The 20,105-nt window shown below is 41.8% G+C and overlaps 1 protein-coding gene across 1 annotated transcript in view; it reads left to right on the top strand.

The window, feature by feature from the left end:
- The window catches only part of CNST (consortin, connexin sorting protein), a 194,398-nt gene that overhangs the window by 74,169 nt on the left and 100,124 nt on the right, over positions 1-20,105 (top strand). The window contains exons 6-8 of the mRNA XM_030196456.1: positions 1,531-1,645; positions 11,260-11,281; positions 11,440-11,536. Of these exons, the coding sequence (XP_030052316.1) occupies positions 1,531-1,645; positions 11,260-11,281; positions 11,440-11,536 (234 nt within the window). The remainder of the gene's footprint in view (positions 1-1,530; positions 1,646-11,259; positions 11,282-11,439; positions 11,537-20,105) is intronic.

The raw sequence follows: 20,105 nt of genomic DNA, 5'->3' as shown, positions 1-20,105 counted from the left end.
TCATATTTCCTACAAGTCCTTTCCGTGTCCATAATGAATCTGTAAACCATAAGTTTTCCAACTTTTTAGTTTTCTTTTTTATTTAAATATATGTAAGGGAGCTAACCTATCTAATATCCTTTTAGTAGTCCCCTCCCAGGCTCCTAGCATATCTTGTACATTTCTATTAATAAATTCAAATGTATCTCTCACTTTCTTCAAGAAAGTTTCTTTTTCAGGATATCTATAAGATTTAATTTGTTTTACTAAATCCTTGTTACTCTCCACATTGTTCAAGTTTTCAACAATTCTTATATAAAAAGTAGTGAGATATTACATATTCCAATGAAGAATACTTTACCATTATTTTTAGTGTATGCTATCAGATCAAGCATATGACCCTTATTATGAGTTGTACTGACTGGGCATAATTCTAAATCCACTGATTGTAAAAACTCCTTAAATTGATAAACTGATTGAACCATATCTTTTTCCAAATAAAGATTTAAATCTCCCAACAATATCAGCCTATCAAATGTAAGTACATATTGACTAATTATTTCTATCACTTTATTTTAAACTAAATTCCAATTTCCAGGAAGTCTATATATTAAAAGGAGACCTACAGTGTTCTTGCTGCCAGTATTTAAAAATTGTCAAAAAACATAAATTTTAAGGTCTTCTCTGCTTCACTGTCTATAAGTAAAATAATAAAAGTCCCTATATATTAGTGCCAAACCATCACCTTTTTTTTTTCCTGTCCTAACTCCATGACTTATTTTATAACCCGGTGGACAAATCGTTAAGCTCAGAGGGGGAGGAGTTGATTTCAGGGAGCCAAGTTTCTGTAATCAGACCCAATCCAAGTTGTCTATCTCTAATTAGATCTCCAATTAAATCTTTTTTGTTACAAACTGAACAAGCATTAAAATAGATGGTTTCTATAACTACATAGTTTTCCTCTAAAATATAATCTTTTAATCTGTATTAAATTATCTAATGCCTATGTTTACTAAGGTTTGCTATGGGCATGTTAGTGTTTTTAACGCGCATAAATGATTTATCCATCCATCCATCAATTTGATGCATATATATATGCTTTTATGTATATTTTAATTTATGTGTCTATGTTGTTATGTTCAGTAGTATTGTATTGCCCCTGAAGCAGCCCAGCAGGCAAAACACGGCTGTATCGGGCATCCTTTTACCCACATTTTAAAAATAAAGTTTTGTCGTTCATCTCTCACCGTGTCGGCTTCCGCATCTTCCATTCTATGGAACTAGTGGATTGCTTGCCCACTTGTTTCCTATGACTATTTAGTGGCTCTCTCCAGTTAAATGCTGAAGTCTTTCCTGCCTTGTTAAATCACTCTGAATATCAGCCATTCTGTGTCCTGGCCACGCACACATTCAAATATCAGTTTTCTGAAATTGACACATGTAGCAAATCTAGATGTTTAAATGTCACTCTTTACACATGTTGATGTTTCTAAAATGATCTCTTGTAAGCAATTTCCAGTTTGACTAAAGCCTTATTGTGGTTTAATGTAGAAACCAAATGGAAAACTGTGATGCCTGACAAGATGTCATCTCCCAGAAATTCAGATAAAGGACTGAATGTTGAAGAGCTGGAGAGACTTGAGCATTTATGTACGTCACATCGAGAGTAAGTATAAACATGACAAATTTAAATAAAAATAAAATAGGGTAAATTGTGAATTAATGCACAAGGCTCCTGATCTCAACCCTGGTTTTAGCAGAATTGAAAGCCCAGCGGAGCTGGAGGAAACTGCTGGGTAAAAAAATAAAAATAAAAACTCAGAATTAGGTTATCCATGATCAGGGTTTTGGCATATGCCACAAAAACTCATGGGTTTTTTTTTTCTCACAATTGCCTCAGCTCTTGTGTAATTTTTTACACTCCCATTATCCAAAGGGAAAAAACCAGTTTTTAAAAATAATAATAACTGAATACCTTTTTATAGGCAGAGTAGTAATTTGTTATAAATCATAATCAGTGTGTCATTTGGAGAGGGGCTGGTTATAAGGACTCCCTAGCATGTGTTATATTTGTGCAGAGATTTTTTTCTGTGATATATATTTTTTCTTCTTCAGGTCTGGTTGTAAAAGGCATGGTTTGTTTGGGGGTTTTTTTTTTTGGGGGGGGGGGGAGGAGGAGTAATCATTGTCTCCCAACTGTGTGTTTGTATATAGATGAAGTTAACCAAATCGATGTCAGGCTTCCTAATATGATTTGATAACAGCATTTTCTCAGTTATTACCCAAATGTGAATATGATTATAATCTTAATTAATAAGTTTTGGAAGGTACTGAATTCTCTTATTCTGTCTCACTGTATTTCCAGTTTTGGCACAAAGTCATCAATCCTTTGGACTGTATTAAAAGAAAAAGATGGCTTGTGGGAACTTGCTCCTTTTGTTTTGTGGAATGCAGTGGTATATTATAAAAATGCACTTGCCTATTTTTATTACTACTATTTCACAGAGAGCTATTGAATAATGAGGAAAGGGCTTCTTTCATAAAGAAGTTCTGTCCTTTATCCAGTCCTTATCCAGAACTTACATGCTTTTTTGTTGTTGTTATTGTTGTTGTTTTGTGTTAAAGATGTTATTAAGAAAAAAAATTTTCATGCAGCTCTTCTTGTTAATCTGCTTTTTGGGTGAAGTAAACAGCTTCATGGCAGGAATTTTTTTTTAATGTTCTCTCTGCCCTAAGATTGGTGACTTTCTGGCCCTTTGTCCCACAGGCTCAAGGAACTGAGCTGGATTGCATGGTATTTTTGGTTCTTGGTCTCCTCTGGCAAAATACGTTAGCTTTAGGATCACTGTTTTATGAAAACACTAGTAAAAAAGGCCCGTTTCTGACACAAATGAAACGGGCGCTAGCAAGGTTTTCCTTGGAGTGTGTATGTTTGGGAGAGTGTATGTGAGAGTGACTGTTTGAGAGTCAGAGTGAAAGTGTGAGTGTGTGAGAGAGAGAGTGAGTCTGGGTGTGAGTGTGTTTGTGAGAGAGTGTGTGTGTGAGAATGAGAGTGTGTGCAAGTGTGTATGTGAGACACAGTGTGAGAGAGAGTGTGTGTATGAGACCAAGCGAGTGTGTGAGTGACTGTGTGGCACATAGAGAGTGAATGTGATACAGTGTGACACAGAGTGTGTGAGAGTGAGAGTCAGAAAGACATTGTATATGAGAGAGAGAGTGTGAGCCGTGCCCTCCCAATCCATGGCCATCTGTCCCCTGCCCCCTCCATTCATCCTTTTCCAGCAATTCCCCTCTCTCCCTGAGCCCTGCCCTCCCAATCCATGGCCATCCATGTTTCTCTGTCACCTGCCCCCTCCATTCATTCCTATCCAGCATTTCCCCTCTCTGCCTGAGGCCTGCCCTGCAATCCATATCCATCCATGCCCATCTGTCCCCTCCATTCATCCCTATCCAGCAGTTCCCCTCTCCCTGAGTCCTGCTCTTCCAATCCATGCCCATCCATGCTCCTCTGTCACCTGGCCCCTCCATTTTTCCCTATCCAGCATTTCCCCTCTCTGCCTGAGGCCTGCCCTGCAATCCATATCCATCCATGCCCATCTGTCCCCTCCATTCATCCCTATCCAGCAATTCCCCTCTCCCTGAGTCCTGCCCTTCCAATCCATGCCCATCCATGCTCCCCTGTCACCTGGCCCCTCCATTTTTCCCTATCCAGCATTTCCCCTCTCTGCCTGAGGCCTGCCCTGCAATCCATATCCATCCATGCCGATCTGTCCCTTCCATTCATCCCTATCCAGCAATTCCCCTCTCCCTGAGTCCTGCCCTTCCAATCCATGCCCATCCATGCTCCTGTCACCTGGCCCCTCCATTTTTCCCTATCCAGCATTTCCCCTCTCTGCCTGAGGCCTGCCCTGCAATCCATATCCATCCATGCCCATCTGTCCCCTCCATTCATCCCTATCCAGCAATTTCCCTCTCCCTGAGTCCTGCCCTTCCAATCCATGCTCATCTGTCACCTGGCCCCTCCATTTTTCCCTATCCAGCAATTGCCCTCTCTACCTGAGGCCTGCCCTGCAATCCATATCCATCCATGCCCATCTGTCCCCTCTATTCATCCCTATCCAGCAAATTCCCTCTCTCCCTTAGTCCTGCCCTCCCAATCCATGCCCATCCATGCTCCTCTGTCCCCTGCCCCCTCCATTCAGCCATTTCCAGTAATTCCCCTCTCTCCCTGAGCCCTGCCCTCCCAATCCATGCCCATCCATGCTCCTCTGTCCCCTGCCGCCTCCATTCATCCTTTTCCAGCAAGTCCCCTCTCTCCCTTCCATGACCCCCCCCCCCCTCGCATCCATGCTCCTCTCTCTCCCATGTCCCAGCCTGGCCCGCCCTCTTCTCCCCCCCCTTCGCATCCATGCCCCCCCCTTCGCATCCATGCATCCCCCCCCTTCGCATCCATGCCCCCCCCCTTCGCATCCATGCCCCCCCCCGTTCACATCCATGCATCCCTTTTTTTTTTTCTTCTTCGTTTTAACTTTACCTCCGTGGCGGTTCGTGCAGCGAAGCGTCAGGGAAGGAGGCGGCGCTCCCGACGTCTAGCTTTCCCTTCGCTGTGTTCCGCCTTTGAAGGCGGAACACAGCGAAGGGAAGGCTAGACGTCGGGAGCGCCGCCTCCTTCCCTGACGCTTCGCTTCCGGATTTGTTTGGTTTGAGGCGAGGGCGGGGCAGAGACGGCTGGCTGGCTTGAAGGCTTCACACCACGAATCCACGAACCCTTCAGCCTGGGAGTGACGTCAGATGGCTTCAAGGCTTCAAGGCTTCAAGGCTTCAGGGCTTCAGGGCTTCAGGGCTTCACAGAACGTTGTCCTCAGAACGTTGAGGGTGCGTTTTATTATATTAGATTAGATATATTTGAATTTGATATCATGTCCTACTTATTCATGCAGGGTGTTTTTTTGTGGTGGTGGGGTATGTCTTCTATAATATTAGCATAGGTCTGAAGCTGTGGGTCCCTATATTTCAGTTAAGCTGAATCAAATCAAATCAAAAAAACAATTCATATGGGAGAAGGAGCCATGCAGTAGCGGAGAGGTAGCAAAAAATCTGGCAGCTCCTGAAGAAGCTAGAAGAAGTGAAATAGAAAGGCTCTGTAGAGCAAACAGAGCCAGTTTTCAAAGCTAAGTAGCAATTTTTTGCTACAAAGATTTCTTTGCTACATTTAGATAATTAAGGGCCCTGTTTACTAAGCTGCGCTAGAGGTGCGTTAGTGCTTTTAGCATGCACTAACCATTAGCGTGCGCTATGTAGGTGCCCACAATGTTCCTATGGGCACCTACACAGCGCAACAGAGATCTGCAATAGATGTTGTTAAAGACATCTGTAAAGACGTTGCAAGAATCTAAAGCATCTGAAGTCTTTTCCTTCTTTATATAGGAATATTATTGAATTAAGAGGTTTTAAGATCACAATAGTAAAAGCTTGTACTGTAGTAATATTTATGGTGTACATTGAAACGTAAGTCCTAGATTTAATTGGATAACTTTTTGACATTTCACATAGGTGTCATGTTATGAAATTGTCTCTGTAGTTTCCTTAGAAAATTAACTTGAAAAATTACAGGTTCACAGAAGTACCTGAGGACCTTCAAACTACCTACCTGCTGAAAACTGTCTCCTCATAACTTGAAAATGTTATTTTTTAATGTCAGATTTTCATTGAAAACGTTTCAGAACTGTGAGTAAACACTTCAATGGCTGAATTAAATTAAGCATATTCTCTTCTCACTATCCAGAGGTATTTTAAATTCAGAAATAATATACCAAGAATGATGATTTTTCCAGTATTGCAAAGGTTGTTCAGAAGGTCAGAGTACCTATTTTTCAGCCTTGTTCTCTCTTTTTAGTCATTTCCTTGATTTCCTTTGTTTTTAATGGGAATCTATTTATTTTTGTTCAGCCACATGTTTCTGGTGTATGCCTCTTGTTTCTAAAAGTCTTTTAAATCTACTCTTCCTCAGTATCTGAATGAGGTCCAGTGGCTCTCTAATCTCCCTACAATAAAGTTCATGTTGTTGGGAGTGACTTAAGTAGAATGTGCTTTCAGAAAGTATAAGCACTAGGGACATAGTTATAGATGGGCCTGGGTGGGCTGTGGCCCCACTACTTTGGCAGTGGCATGGGTCAGTGAGGGGAGAACTGGAGACAGTCAACATAGACATTGCTTGCTACCTCTCCCCCCCCCCCCCCCCCCCCCAGTTTTGGGTATGCCACTAATACCTTCTCGAGAATGAAATCAAATCAGAAGAATTCAGTCTAAAGTCTTCTAGTTATTAGTTGAGGTAATCAAATACAGATGTGTATCACGGTATTAAAATAAACATGCAAAAGAATAGAAAGGAGACATGAGGAATTTCAGATGTTTTTAAGGGCTCATTGCCCAAGGTGGGATCATTAATATCCATTCGGTGTTAAAAGTTTACTTTTTAATTATTTTTACAATTCTTTTAGCAGCTGTCTGGCAAGTGTTGTGTTGCAAATAATAGTAGCTGTAAATGATATCACTGGCACTTGGATCCAATGATTCAGGCAGTTTACATTGCTATTTCTGGCACATTTATGTACCATATCCACAGCATGTGAAGTTCTTGCCAATACAAATGCTCCAGAAAAACAACAGGATGGTAATACAGAACGTAAAATACGATATAAAAGCACATTCGTTCAGTTTAAACCCAGGATCTGGAACGTTTACACGTAGAAAAGTTGGTCTTTCCTTTTGAATAGTTTAATTTGGAGTGAAACACGGCAGCCCTAGAGTAGGATGAAAGCGATGACCATCAAACGCTGGCATCCTTCCGCCTTATCTGTTTGCTGTTGCGGAGACCTTCCTCCTGCTGTTTCGTTGAGCCGTAGAGCAGTGGCGTAGCCAGACAGCCAGTTTTGGATGGGCCTGAGCCTAAAGTAGGTGGGCACAAAATTTTCTCTGTTTTGTTTTGAGTGAACTGAAATGACGGCTGCGCGGGGGAGGAGGGGGGTGGAAAGTGGAAACAGATTACAAATTGGCTTCCTTACCTTGCTTACAGTGGACTAGATAGGTTCACTTCCACTCTGGTCTTGGGCAGCACATTCTCCTTTCTCCATTCCCTCCCGAGTTTTGCATTTCCCCCTCTCTTCTACCCGCTCTCTCCATCCGCATGGTCTGGTCATTTTTACTGCCCTGAAGCGCTGTTCTCCCTCCAGCACCAGTATAAAACAGGAAGTTGCAGAGTAGGCGGGATGCGCCTAAGGAGAGGCCCCAACGACGCACGCTGGCAGAAGGCTGGCTATGGGAATCGCCAGTGCTGGAGGGAGAACGGTGCTTCAGGGCAGTAAAAGTGAGCAGACCACGCGGACGGGGAGAGCGGGCAGAAGAGGCAGGAAAAGATTGGCGCCTCGCTTGGGAGAGCTACGCCACTAGTTGGGTTGGGGCTAGTTAGGGTGGGCGGGCTTGGAGCAAAAGTGGCTGGTCCTGCGCCCATCCAGGCCCGCCCGTGGCTACGCCCCTGCTGTAGAGTAGAAATCTTAGGACATGGAATAGAACAGCACATAATATTCCAACTCCATGGTTGATGTTTCATTTAAATGTCAGCCACGACGTTTTAGGTATTCCTAGCTATTCAGCTCTGGCTGCTGTTCAAATAATGGTGCTGAATATCTGGGTAGAACTAGTGGATTGAGTATCACTACTACCCAGATAAAGTTTGCCTTTACCCACACCCTGTACTGCCCTGGCGCTATCTGGATAGCACAGGAATGGTCTTTGGTGATTTTCAGTGGCAGTATGCAAATAGTAAAAAGAAAGCATCACGAGCCTTCAGAATCGGGACAGAGTTTCTTTAATCACACAACTTGGAAAACAGTCTTCAAAGAATGACCCAACATGGTCCTAACATTGAGGGATAGAATTTTTATATTGATACATGTGCGGAGGAGCAAGCCTCGCTACTGCACATTCTGACTCTATAACCCTTGTGACCCCTGACGCAGGCCCTGTGCACCGAATCATGGCCCGTATCGGGTCATTCTTTGAAGATTGTTTTCCAAGTTGTGTGATTAAAGAAACTCTGTCCCGATTTTGAAGGCTCTTGGTGCTTTCTTTTGATTTTTGGACTTTGGTCTGTACTTTGTACCCTCTCTTTGCTGTGCAGTATGCAAACAGTGCCACTGAAAATCAATAAATGGCCCTAGTTAGCCAAAATTCCACCCTAGGGGCATAATTTGCAATGTGGGCTACCATTAAGACTTGTTATTTTACCATTAACTTGTACTGTTGTTGTACAGGCCCCATTTTATGCAATTAAACCTAGTTACTAATAATTGGTGTTTTAAAAAAACGTTTTACTTATATGCATTTAAAATGAACAAGCATTATACGTATGCACGAGGACTAGACTGGCCACACAGACATTCCAGCAGAGCAGTGGGACAGCCTAGGGGGCACTGCAGTGAACTTCACATAAAAGGTCCCAGGGTACACATCACATATATTGTATGGTGAGCCCTCCAGGAATAGCAAAAAATGTACTGTACCCAACTGTACACCACTACATTAGCCCTTATACCTGCAGGTGTCACCTATATGTGGGTTCAGTAGGTATTTTGTGTTTTTTTTTCGGAGGGCGCACACACTTTCCAGAACAAATATACCAGTTAGAGTGAGATATGGGCCCGGATCTCCTCTCCCTACTTCAGAGACCTGCTTGCTGCTCTAAAAGGAATGGTCATGATATCTGCAGCTGTCATAGAGCTTGGCCTGTACTGTCACTTTCACCTCTTATGGGGGTGAGAGGGGGTCATTGACCATTGGGGGATTAAGGAGGAGGAGGTCATGCCTTAAACCCTCCATTATCTGGTCAGTTTGAGTACCTTTTTGGCACTTAGCTGTTTTTGAAACAGGTCTAGCCGAAATGTCCTATTTTTTGCTCTGGACCTTTTTACAATGTTCCTTTATCACAGAAAAACGACAAAATTGTAAGCCTGCCTAAAACAATCCCCCTTGAGATTTAGATGAAATGCATAGAAAAACATCTTAAAAATTAATTTTGAAAATAGCGATTTGGATGTTTTTGTGAAAAAAAAGTCCATCTGCCGCTTTTTGAACGTTTTTCTGTTTTGAAAATGAGCCCTTTAATATCTCACTGCGACATCTAGGAGAGAGTGACATTACAATGGGGTACTAAGTTTCCACAAAGTTTTTCTTCTTTGCTCTGTTGGCTCACATCACAGTGAATCTATCCATTCTCAATAAACTACCCATCTTTAATCTCATTTGCAATCCATTAAACAAGAATGCATCTCTTAACAGCCACACTGCCTTCCTTACAAATAAACATCCACATTTCTTCCTCAGAAATCTTCACTCAGAACTAATAAATATATTGGTGCTCTTGATTCCACTTCTGCTCCTATCAGCCTTGACACATGGAGCATGGGATGTCCAGCATTTATGCGCGTAATATTTAGCACGTACTGTTACATTCTAAAGTGCTGTATTTAAGCGTGTACACTTATGCCTGCTATTGACATGGCATAAGAGAGCATGCCTAAATGTTGGTGCATTTCTGCTGAGTTATACTAGTATTCTATAGAAACATTATACACAAAGGTGTTTTTATAAAATAGTGCTCAGCGTGCATAAATCTGGCGCTTAGTTTCTAGTACCCAGTTATAGAATTGTCCTCTTACCTTAGAGCCCAACTGAATCCAGAACTTTTGGTTTCTGCTGAGACTGAATCTGTGACCAAAATTGGCCGCTCGGTTTCAGTAGAAACTGAAACCATAAAAGAAGATGCCCTCCCTCCCCAATTGCACCCTGCCTGACACTGGTAGGCCTTCCCCAGGCCTACCTTAGGAAGCCCTGGTGGTCTAGTGGTCTCTTCAGGGGCAGAAACAAACCCCACTTGTTCCTGTCCTGTACGCTGCTTTAATGGAAATGGCTGCTGAGACTGCCACTGGAGGTCCCGGCAGCCATTTTGCGGTTGGAACCAGCATGGGCAGGAGTGGGTGGGGTTTATTCCTCCCCCCCTCCCAAAGAAGCCACGACCACCAGGGCTTCCTAAGGTAGGCCTGGGAGTTATCATGGGGGGGAGGGCTGGGAGTGATCACGGGAGGGGGGCAGTTTTGGTTTTGGCCAAAACGCAAACCCAGGTTTTGGATTGGGTTTGGTTTGGTTCCAAAACCAAAACTCAAATTGGTTCAGCCTCTACTTTAACTTATAGAATGCTTTGAAGTTATATGCGTATGGGCACCACATAGGTGCTAAACTTAAACCAGTTCTATGACTGGTGTAAATGCACACGTCTAATGTTAAGCACATGTATATCTGGTTAGGCTAGTGTTCTATAAAGGAAAATAGTCACCTACGTTACTTTATAGAATAGGCTCCTACCCCTCAACTTGTGGGCGTTTAATTTCAGCCTCATAGTGGCCTGCGCTGAATATCTGGATTCAGCAGCGATGGTTGCCACTATCCAGACAGTGAAGATATTTAGTCTACTGTCTAGAGAGCTAATTGGATAAAGTTAGGACAGTTATCTGGACTGAATATCACCACTTACTGAATAACCTCTGGCTCTGCTCCACCCTCATATCACCCCAACATTGTCCCAATAAAGCAGAGGCAGTCTGCAGTGATGATCAGTGGCACTATCTGGATGGTATCTGATGAACACTGCTAAGCTATTTATCCAGATAATAACAGACAAGGGGCAAGTGAAGAACAGTATATGAAAGACCTCAAAATAAATAAGTAAAAACTTATTTTAAGGCATGCCAACAAATGCACATCTGTAGTGGGTTGTGCTTTTTTTTTTTTAATCATTAACTACGTATAGTAGTAGCCTGTTCCATAGCTCTCCCAAATTAAGGAGTAGAATGGGCCAGATGTAAACATTTTTCCCATTTAGGGAAAACCCCTTCAGCACATTAAGCCCCATAGTTCATTACTGCTTCGCTGTTTTATGTTATAGCTGATTTTTTCATCACTGCCTTTGCAATTGCTATTATATACATTCGCATCAGTGGTAATTGGCTTTCTTAATGATGTTAACACATGGTACAGCATTGCACTCCAAACTATGCCAATCCAGTGATAGTGTTTCAGGGTTGGTTATGTTCCCATGCTAATTTTAGAGCACAGTTAGAACTGATGAAGTTTGCATGGTGGTCTTACAAACTTTTGATTTCACAATATTATCTCTGCTAATAGTTTTTTCAAATTTGTGTTTTTGTTTCCCCTTTCTTGATTTAGGCCAGCTGTACGTAAACGAAAGGTAAGAAATTTTGTTTACACATTAACATAGTATATGTTTCTGAGATGATAATGTGCCAACGGACATGTGTTGATAGAGTCTGAATAACTTGTATGACTGAAATGTCTGCTGCTGGAGCAGTCTCACAACCATAAGAAGAGTTACCATTTTTGTTGCAGCTAATGTCTGCTGAAAAGTCCTGGAGATGCAAAGAGTTCACTGCCTTAATGGAATCTGAAGAACTGAGGGAATGTGCAGCAGCTTCCTGCAATTCAAGTAAGCCACTTGAAGATTGTTTATTGAAAGCTTTACTATAGTGTCTTTAGTGTCACCACAGCAAAGTGATTTACTGGCTGAAAACAGAAATGAGAAAGACTACTACTACTACTTATCATTTCTAAAGCGCTACTAGACGTACGCAGCGCTGTACACTTGAACATGAAGAGACAGTCCCTGCTCGACAGAGCTTACAATCTAATTAGGACAGATTGACATGAACAAGATAGGATAGAGAACAATAGGTACAGGATATAAAGATTATAGTACAGAATATATCCAGTAGCAGAATAAGAGAAGATAGGCAGGTAAACAGCCCATCTCAGCAAGAGCAGTCGCTGCCCACTAATCTACTGGGAAAACCTGAGAGTGTAAACAGGCCTTGAGGCTGGTTTAAACTTAGGGGTAAAAAACGTTCACCAGGTAAAGTAAAAAGCAATATATTCCATAAGGTTGAGGATGAAAAATGCTGTATGACGTGTGGAGTCTAAGTGGGCACAAGATAACGAAGGCAGAGGTAAGAGAAGCTCCTTAGAAGAACGCAAATGATAGGAGGGGCAGTACAGAGGTATGAGGGAGACGAAATGTAGTGGAGTGCCAGTGTGAAGAGCTTTGTGTGTCAAAATGAGAATCTTAAATTGAAAGCAAAATCAAATAAGAAGCCAATGATGTTTATAAAAAAGTAGAGACAGAGAGATCACGTGATGCCGAGCTAAGCAGCAGGTGTTGGAGAGGTCAGCTCCTAGGCCCCCCAGGAAACATCTACCCCCAAACCTAATATTCTGACAAAGTTGGCTTAGACCTTGTGGCTAAAGACTCTGAGGATCCAGCAACATCTCTTACTTGTGTAAACTCGAGAGGATGGCTTCTAGAATCCAGAAAAAAGACAGAGTGCGGGGGACCCAAGATGGCAGAACAGGAGACTGCAAGGACACACTTGGTCAGCTTGGCCTGGGCTGCAGAAGTTGCAGCAGAGATCAAGGGGTTCTAGAGGCATCTGTTGACAAGAATTTGCAGTACACAGAGGAAAAGTTAACATCAGTAGATCGTTGTCTGGAGTTATGAGAGATGATTTTTTAAAACCCACCAGCAACATTTATCGGACATTGAGATCCGGATGCAGCAACAGGACACTGTGCAACAAACTCTGCAAGCCAAACTATCTAGCTTGGAGGAAAAGGTCAACGATCTTGAAATTAGATCTTGATGCTGCAACTTGAGCCTTATCAGTGTCCCAGAAAGCATCAAAGATCAGGAATTGCAGGGATTTTTAGAAACCTGGATCCCCAAAGCTCTTAAAATTCACCCTACAGCAGATACACTGCGCATTGAGCGAACACACAGACTGGGACCCATGCGGCCTAATTACTCTCGTCACAGAACAGTTATATTTAAATTACTTAATTTTGTGCTCAAACATTCAGATCTGGGGGTCCATAGACCTATGAGAACCACAAAATTTTATGTTTTCCACAGTGGTCATGGCAAAACGCAAGGCTTTTGTTCCATCTTGCAATCCCTTATACCAAAATAGGTGCTTGGTGCTTCCTTATCCAGCCAAATTAAGGGGAGTACACGACGGCAAGGTAACCATCTTTACTCAAGCTGGAGGCCTTGCAGTTTGCCCCCCAATTACCGGACCAGACAGTGTAACCAGGGAGTCTTGTTTAGACTTCTTGGGACCATATTTATTTGTTACCATCACTCTGCATTTACCGTTAAGACCTTTTAAGCAAATATATTATTTGGACTGAGTTGGCAGGTTTTTTAATGCTGCCCCCCCCTTTATTGCAGATGAAGATTGGGATCTTATTTTAGGATTACCTGCAGAATGGTGATATGTTTATATCTGCTTGCCCAGCCCCCCAAGCATTTCACTGGAGGAATGCCCATTGGATTTATCCAAGTGGATTTTTGTATATATTGCTACATAGCTTTAGCTACCAACTTTATGTCCTCTACATGGATTGGGGCATAGTCCTTCATAATGGTATTTGCCATCCAGCACCCGTCTACACAGCTACTCATATTCTACGATGATTGACACCCCAGGTAGAGATGAATCACTATACCTAGGAGAGCCTTTTTTAGACTCTGGGTTTTATTCTACTCCCTCATAGTGTTTTTGTTGTTTGTTTGCACAGTTGGTTGGCTTAATCCCAGGAGGCTGTGCATTTTATTTTTTTCAGTCTCTAATAGCCAAGAGAAGATATCTCAGCATTGTTTTAATTTCCCCCTCTTGGACCTCTTTCTGACTCCAGATCACACGGGGGACTAAAGATACCTATTTTACCTAACAGGTTCTGTATGGTTTCTCCAACCTCCATTGTCACCCAATCACAAGGAGGTCTGCTCTGGGTTTGCATTAGGGGCTGTAATCGAATTCTAATTCCCATAACTACTGCTTTCTGTCTTCCTGGATCTAGGTATACTCTGGGCCATTTATGTTCCCAGATAATGCCTAATAAAAATCTGTCTAAGTTTCTCCAGAGACTGAGTGTATGTAATCTGCCTTGTAAACTAAATGTAAGGTAAAGAGAAGATAGAATAAAGACAGAGATAGATTTGAATAAATAGATACATTTTATTTCTTACCCAAAGACAAGTCTTCAAGTTGGTACAAGTACAGACATCAGACTTTAATCAGGTACATTCAGCAGAGAGATTCTGAGTACAACCGGACAGAGCTTCGCCCTCTGAGAAGACTCCCAGTTAAGGCACATTTTCCCCTCTTTTATACACAACCTCTCCATAGAAGTCAATGGTGGGAAACCTAGCTCTCAATTTCTGAGATGATACGTTCCCACGCGGGCTTATCAGTATGTTTTGGGAACAAGTTCTTTTTTCACATCTCATTTCTGAGACACCTGTTCCCTGTTGCAATAGTTTTCACATACTTTTCACACCATCTTAAGAACTCTGTAATAGGCTCCATTTTGTTCATCTTAAGAACTATGTAATAGGCTCCATTTTGTTCATCTGAGCCATCCCTTTTGTTTTTGTTTTCCCCAGTACAGGAGCTGAATTTGAATTAAAAATTGTACCAATTTGTAGCAGGACTCATTATTCAGAACCGCTTTTTACAGATTCTCAAATATTAAATCATGTACTTGTTATTTGGCCTAGTCAGTACTTCTTTAGTTATTTTAGCTGTTAAAGGTATGTAAATTGACCCATCACTATTCCAGTGGATGGATCCCAAGCGGGGACACATATTAACTTACAGGAAAAGCAAGTCCTTGCGCAGCCAGTCATAGATTTTTAAACCTGGCTGGTATTTTTACAGCCTGGGTCCTAAAATCTGGCCTTCCCACCCTTCCGGTGGGCATCCAGTGAGGGTCTCTTGCTGTACTATAATTATACATTCCCCACTTGTCACCCCCTCTGAGGAGGGGTGACACAAAGCTCGTCAAGCTCGTCATCATCCATTCCAGAAGGTGGCAAGCTATCAAACGAGAGGGGGAGTTTTGCTCTTATGGATTGCTAGCAGATATTATGCCAGACAGAAAACTTCATTCTTAGGTGGTATATTTCTGGGCATATGGAATTCCCTTTATATTACCCAACCCCTTGGGCCTTAATCTTGATGTTACCCCTCTTGAGGCGTACTCAAACCTGTAGTGATAGAGGTTTTATGAATGGGACAAAACCATGAGTTCATCTACAAACTCTCATGAAGTATAGGTCATACTAATACTTTCAGGTCTTTCTATGACTTCTATTGTATCTGTTGCATAGTACATAGGGAGATAATCTAATGTATGTATCTCAGTGGTCTTGGGAAGGAATAGTGGTTTTGATTAAGCATTGTTATGGGCTCAAGAAATATATGGTTAGTACTCTGATTGCAGGCTGTTTTAGGTTGTAGGAATTCAGAATCCTTAAACAAGTATGAGGTTGTCTTATACAGCAAAAAGGGTCAATCCTAGGAAAATTTATATTAACAAAGGTCATGCATGGATTTTGACATATGCATAATGACCTGGAAGTATGGGAAGCAATTTATATACTCATTACCCCACTTGGAGCTTAGTCAAACCTACAAAAAGACATGCAACGTAAGTAAGCCTACACCAGAGTTAAACAATTGCATAACTGGTTGATACTCGTATCTGAGCAATATCAACTTCCATTCAAATTACATAAACAGAAATAACAGGGAAATTCTTAGAAAAACAATTAGAACAATAAAGAAAATAATAGAAAAATAAAAATAAAACCTTTTCAATATCTAGACAGGATTACTGCTAAAATAAAACAAAATATGAATCTATAATGTCCATAAACAGCAACAGTAGTTCTCAAATTAAGTATCAGTTCTAAAGTCTCTTTCATCGATCATGGTTGAGGCGGTGGAAGCGCTGAAGAATCTGGACGGAGATCTAACAGGGCTGGGTTTTCAGGCTGGCCTGCTGAAGGAAGTGGCTGGTCTTGAGATGGTTGGGGGATCTAACATCATTTGGGCCTGGATAGATCTTGAAGACGTACTTGTGGTGTACAAATTGGGATCTTTCCATGTCTTTATTCTAGGCATGCAGCATCATAAACAGTTCATCAAGAGTCAGAGGTTGTCAAAGGAATATGCAACATGACTGTATGCCTGAATGATACATTGCTATATCTTAGTGGGCACAGTCAGGGTGAATTGAATAGACATGAAAGTCAATGTAAACATTGGGGTTCAATAATGAAAAGCCAATTTACATAAATAGCAATAGTATATATGAAATTGTATCTACAAAAAAACAATTAGAATTTAGAGATGATGGTAAATGTTCAATTATTGATGTATGGAGGGCAATGCGTTGCAATTTATCGCCAATAGATATGGAATCTTCACCTACGATGACTACCATTCACCAAGGGTTGAGCCCTCAGCTGCAGGAGGCCAGTAGGACTTACGAGCTAGATGATTCAGAAGGAAAGGTAGAGGCCAAAGCTTCTTGCAACTCCAGTAAGTGGAGAGCCTGTCTCTTTCGCTCGTGGACCAATTGATGCATCTGTTGAAACTCACGCTCAACAATGTCTCGTATCTCACGCCGGGTAATGTTGGGGTCTGTGCATCTGTCTTTTAATTTAGCGATTCTTTGCTGCAACATAGCCTTCAGATCAGATACATTATTGGGTAGTTCTTCTTTGCTAGCAGTCGTCTCCTCGGTGAGGGACGTCAACGGAATTCCTGTATCCATCTGAGGAAAGGCAAAACTTAAACAGACCAGTAGTGCAATTTATGTGGTTAAGTTATTGAAAGAAGTCAGAATGCTAGGGGCCAGGAAAGAGGCTTGGTAAGAAACAAAGCATCGAAAATGAAAAATTATAAAAAATCCCCTCTTGCGTTCAAAAAAAGAAGAGAAAGAAGGATAGAGTGAACGGTCAGCATACGGCTGGTCACCACTGTTTTAATTTCCCCCTCTTGGACCTCTTTCTGACTCCAGATCACACGGGGGACTAAAGATACCTATTTTACCTAACAGGTTCTGTATGGTTTCTCCAACCTCCATTGTCACCCAATCACAAGGAGGTCTGCTCTGGGTTTGCATTAGGGGCTGTAATCGAATTCTAATTCCCATAACTACTGCTTTCTGTCTTCCTGGATCTAGGTATACTCTGGGCCATTTATGTTCCCAGATAATGCCTAATAAAAATCTGTCTAAGTTTCTCCAGAGACTGAGTGTATGTAATCTGCCTTGTAAACTAAATGTAAGGTAAAGAGAAGATAGAATAAAGACAGAGATAGATTTGAATAAATAGATACATTTTATTTCTTACCCAAAGACAAGTCTTCAAGTTGGTACAAGTACAGACATCAGACTTTAATCAGGTACATTCAGCAGAGAGATTCTGAGTACAACCGGACAGAGCTTCGCCCTCTGAGAAGACTCCCAGTTAAGGCACATTTTCCCCTCTTTTATACACAACCTCTCCATAGAAGTCAATGGTGGGAAACCTAGCTCTCAATTTCTGAGATGATACGTTCCCACGCGGGCTTATCAGTATGTTTTGGGAACAAGTTCTTTTTTCACATCTCATTTCTGAGACACCTGTTCCCTGTTGCAATAGTTTTCACATACTTTTCACACCATCTTAAGAACTCTGTAATAGGCTCCATTTTGTTCATCTTAAGAACTATGTAATAGGCTCCATTTTGTTCATCTGAGCCATCCCTTTTGTTTTTGTTTTCCCCAGTACAGGAGCTGAATTTGAATTAAAAATTGTACCAATTTGTAGCAGGACTCATTATTCAGAACCGCTTTTTACAGATTCTCAAATATTAAATCATGTACTTGTTATTTGGCCTAGTCAGTACTTCTTTAGTTATTTTAGCTGTTAAAGGTATGTAAATTGACCCATCACTATTCCAGTGGATGGATCCCAAGCGGGGACACATATTAACTTACAGGAAAAGCAAGTCCTTGCGCAGCCAGTCATAGATTTTTAAACCTGGCTGGTATTTTTACAGCCTGGGTCCTAAAATCTGGCCTTCCCACCCTTCCGGTGGGCATCCAGTGAGGGTCTCTTGCTGTACTATAATTATACAGCATCTAAAATTACTTTCCTGAAAGAACTTGGCACTTAATTGGCAATTATTGGATTTTGTCATACTAACCCATTGAATACCATTAACTTAATGGTTCCAAAGTTTCTTGTGTGTTCATATGTTGGGGCTATTGCTGTGTTAAATGATTGATGTTAAAAAATTTTATTATGATCTTATTCAGCCCAGCCAACTGCCGACATAGGCCATGTTTCACGGTCTTCTTCAGGGAATGGTCCTGAATAGTGCCTGTTTGCACTTAATCTCTTTAAAAGGCACTATTGAGGACCATTTCAGGACCTTTTCAGCAGTGGTTTGCCAGTTCATCTCTCTTTAATGCTTGGTTTTGGGAAGGGTAGCGTGGGTTATGGTTTTCGGGATATATTTGTTTGGAAAGTTTTGTTGACAGTTTTCATGGGGCTTTATATCCTTTTTATACATTGTTTACGAGCATCTTGTTCTCGTATTATATTTTTCATTGAACTTTTCAATAAAAAGAAACAAATAATTACCATGAAAGAAGCGGAGAGATGCGTTCATGTTTGCGCATTTGACACATTATTCTAACTGCTGTGTTCTGGATTGCCTGAAGGCTTTAGAATGATACCTGAGGGAGGCCTGAGGTTATTACATTGTAATAGTCTAAACAGGATGTCACAATGGCATGAAGAATGGCCTTTAGGTCAGGTGTGTCCAGGTAACTGCGAATTGATCAAAGTTGTCATTCAGTAAATGGTGCCGAAAGTTAGGCACTGGAAAGATCCATGCTGAAATCACATTCTGTAAAAAGCGCTTTGCACCAAGTGCCATTTATGTAATTGCACTTAGTACCAATTCCCATGACCAACTTTGGGCATGTGGACAAGTGAAACTTGGTGTAAATCTTGGTGCGCAAGTTGAACCCACAACCCTGGAATTCCACAACATCGCGACTGAATTATAGGAATGCTCCTGACCCGCTCATGCTTCTCCCATGGCCCATGCAGAAGCAGGAAGTTACCTCAGAAAAGGCAGGACCTGACAGAGGGAAGGCTTTGATGCCAGTCGCAGCAGTCTGCCTTAATCATGGTTCAAGTTTAGAGGACCCGGGGGGGGGGGGGGGGGGGGAAGGTAAAGGACAGATGCTGTTCTTGGAAGCGTAGAGGTGGAGAGAAAGGGACATGAGACAGGAAATCCAGCCAGGCCACCTCAAAACCACCCAGCTGGCAGTCCTACACCCCATTATATTTGTTTGTTTTATAAACAAACTCATATCAGGTACATCACCATGCTCATGCTGTTCCCCGTTCTTGCTGGATCTCACATTTTACTCTCTCTACAGTAAAGTGATCACTTGTGGAGGTTTCCTCACCTGCACATGCCTCTTGTTTTTGTGTCCCTTTCATACAAATTTTCCATATATATCTCATTATAATGTTCCTTTTATAGTTTACCCAAGGGGTCTCTGTTCAGTCTTCCAACTGATGCAAATAAGTAAGCACCAGCTTTTTTTAAGGACATTCAGCGAAGGTGCGGTGTTTTGTTTACTTCCTGCACTCTGCTGGTCACACAGTGATTTTAAGTCTTTCATGATAAGTTGTTTCTGTCTCTTTTTTTATTTCTCGTTATTACTTTTTATGAGTCATGTGAGCTCTATAATGGTAAGATTTATATTTTAAACACAATTTTAACCATCTTGGCCATTTAGATTCTGCTACTTTGACCATCGGGATGGTGTGTGGGCTCATCGTCTCTGTCCCATGCTTTTATCTTATCATACACATTCTTTTTAATGTATTTAATGTGGCGTTCTCTTATTATAAGTGAGTCAATATCAGGCTTATTTTTGAAAGAGAAGGGCGCCCATCTTTCTACACAAATTGGGAGATGGGTGTCCTTCTCTCAGGGTCACCAAAATTGGCATAATCGAAAGCCAATTTTGGGCATCCTCAACTGCTTCCCGTCGCGGGGACGACCAAAGTTCACAGGGGCGTGTTGGCACCATAGCGAAAGCGGGACTGGGGCATGATTACGAGATGGGCATCCTCGGTCGAT

Source organism: Microcaecilia unicolor, chromosome 3, assembly GCF_901765095.1.
Source record: "Microcaecilia unicolor chromosome 3, aMicUni1.1, whole genome shotgun sequence".
Classification (NCBI taxonomy): Eukaryota; Metazoa; Chordata; class Amphibia; order Gymnophiona; family Siphonopidae; genus Microcaecilia; species Microcaecilia unicolor.
The sequence above is the reverse complement of the archived record's forward strand: the minus strand, read 5'-3'. Positions and strand labels throughout refer to the sequence as shown.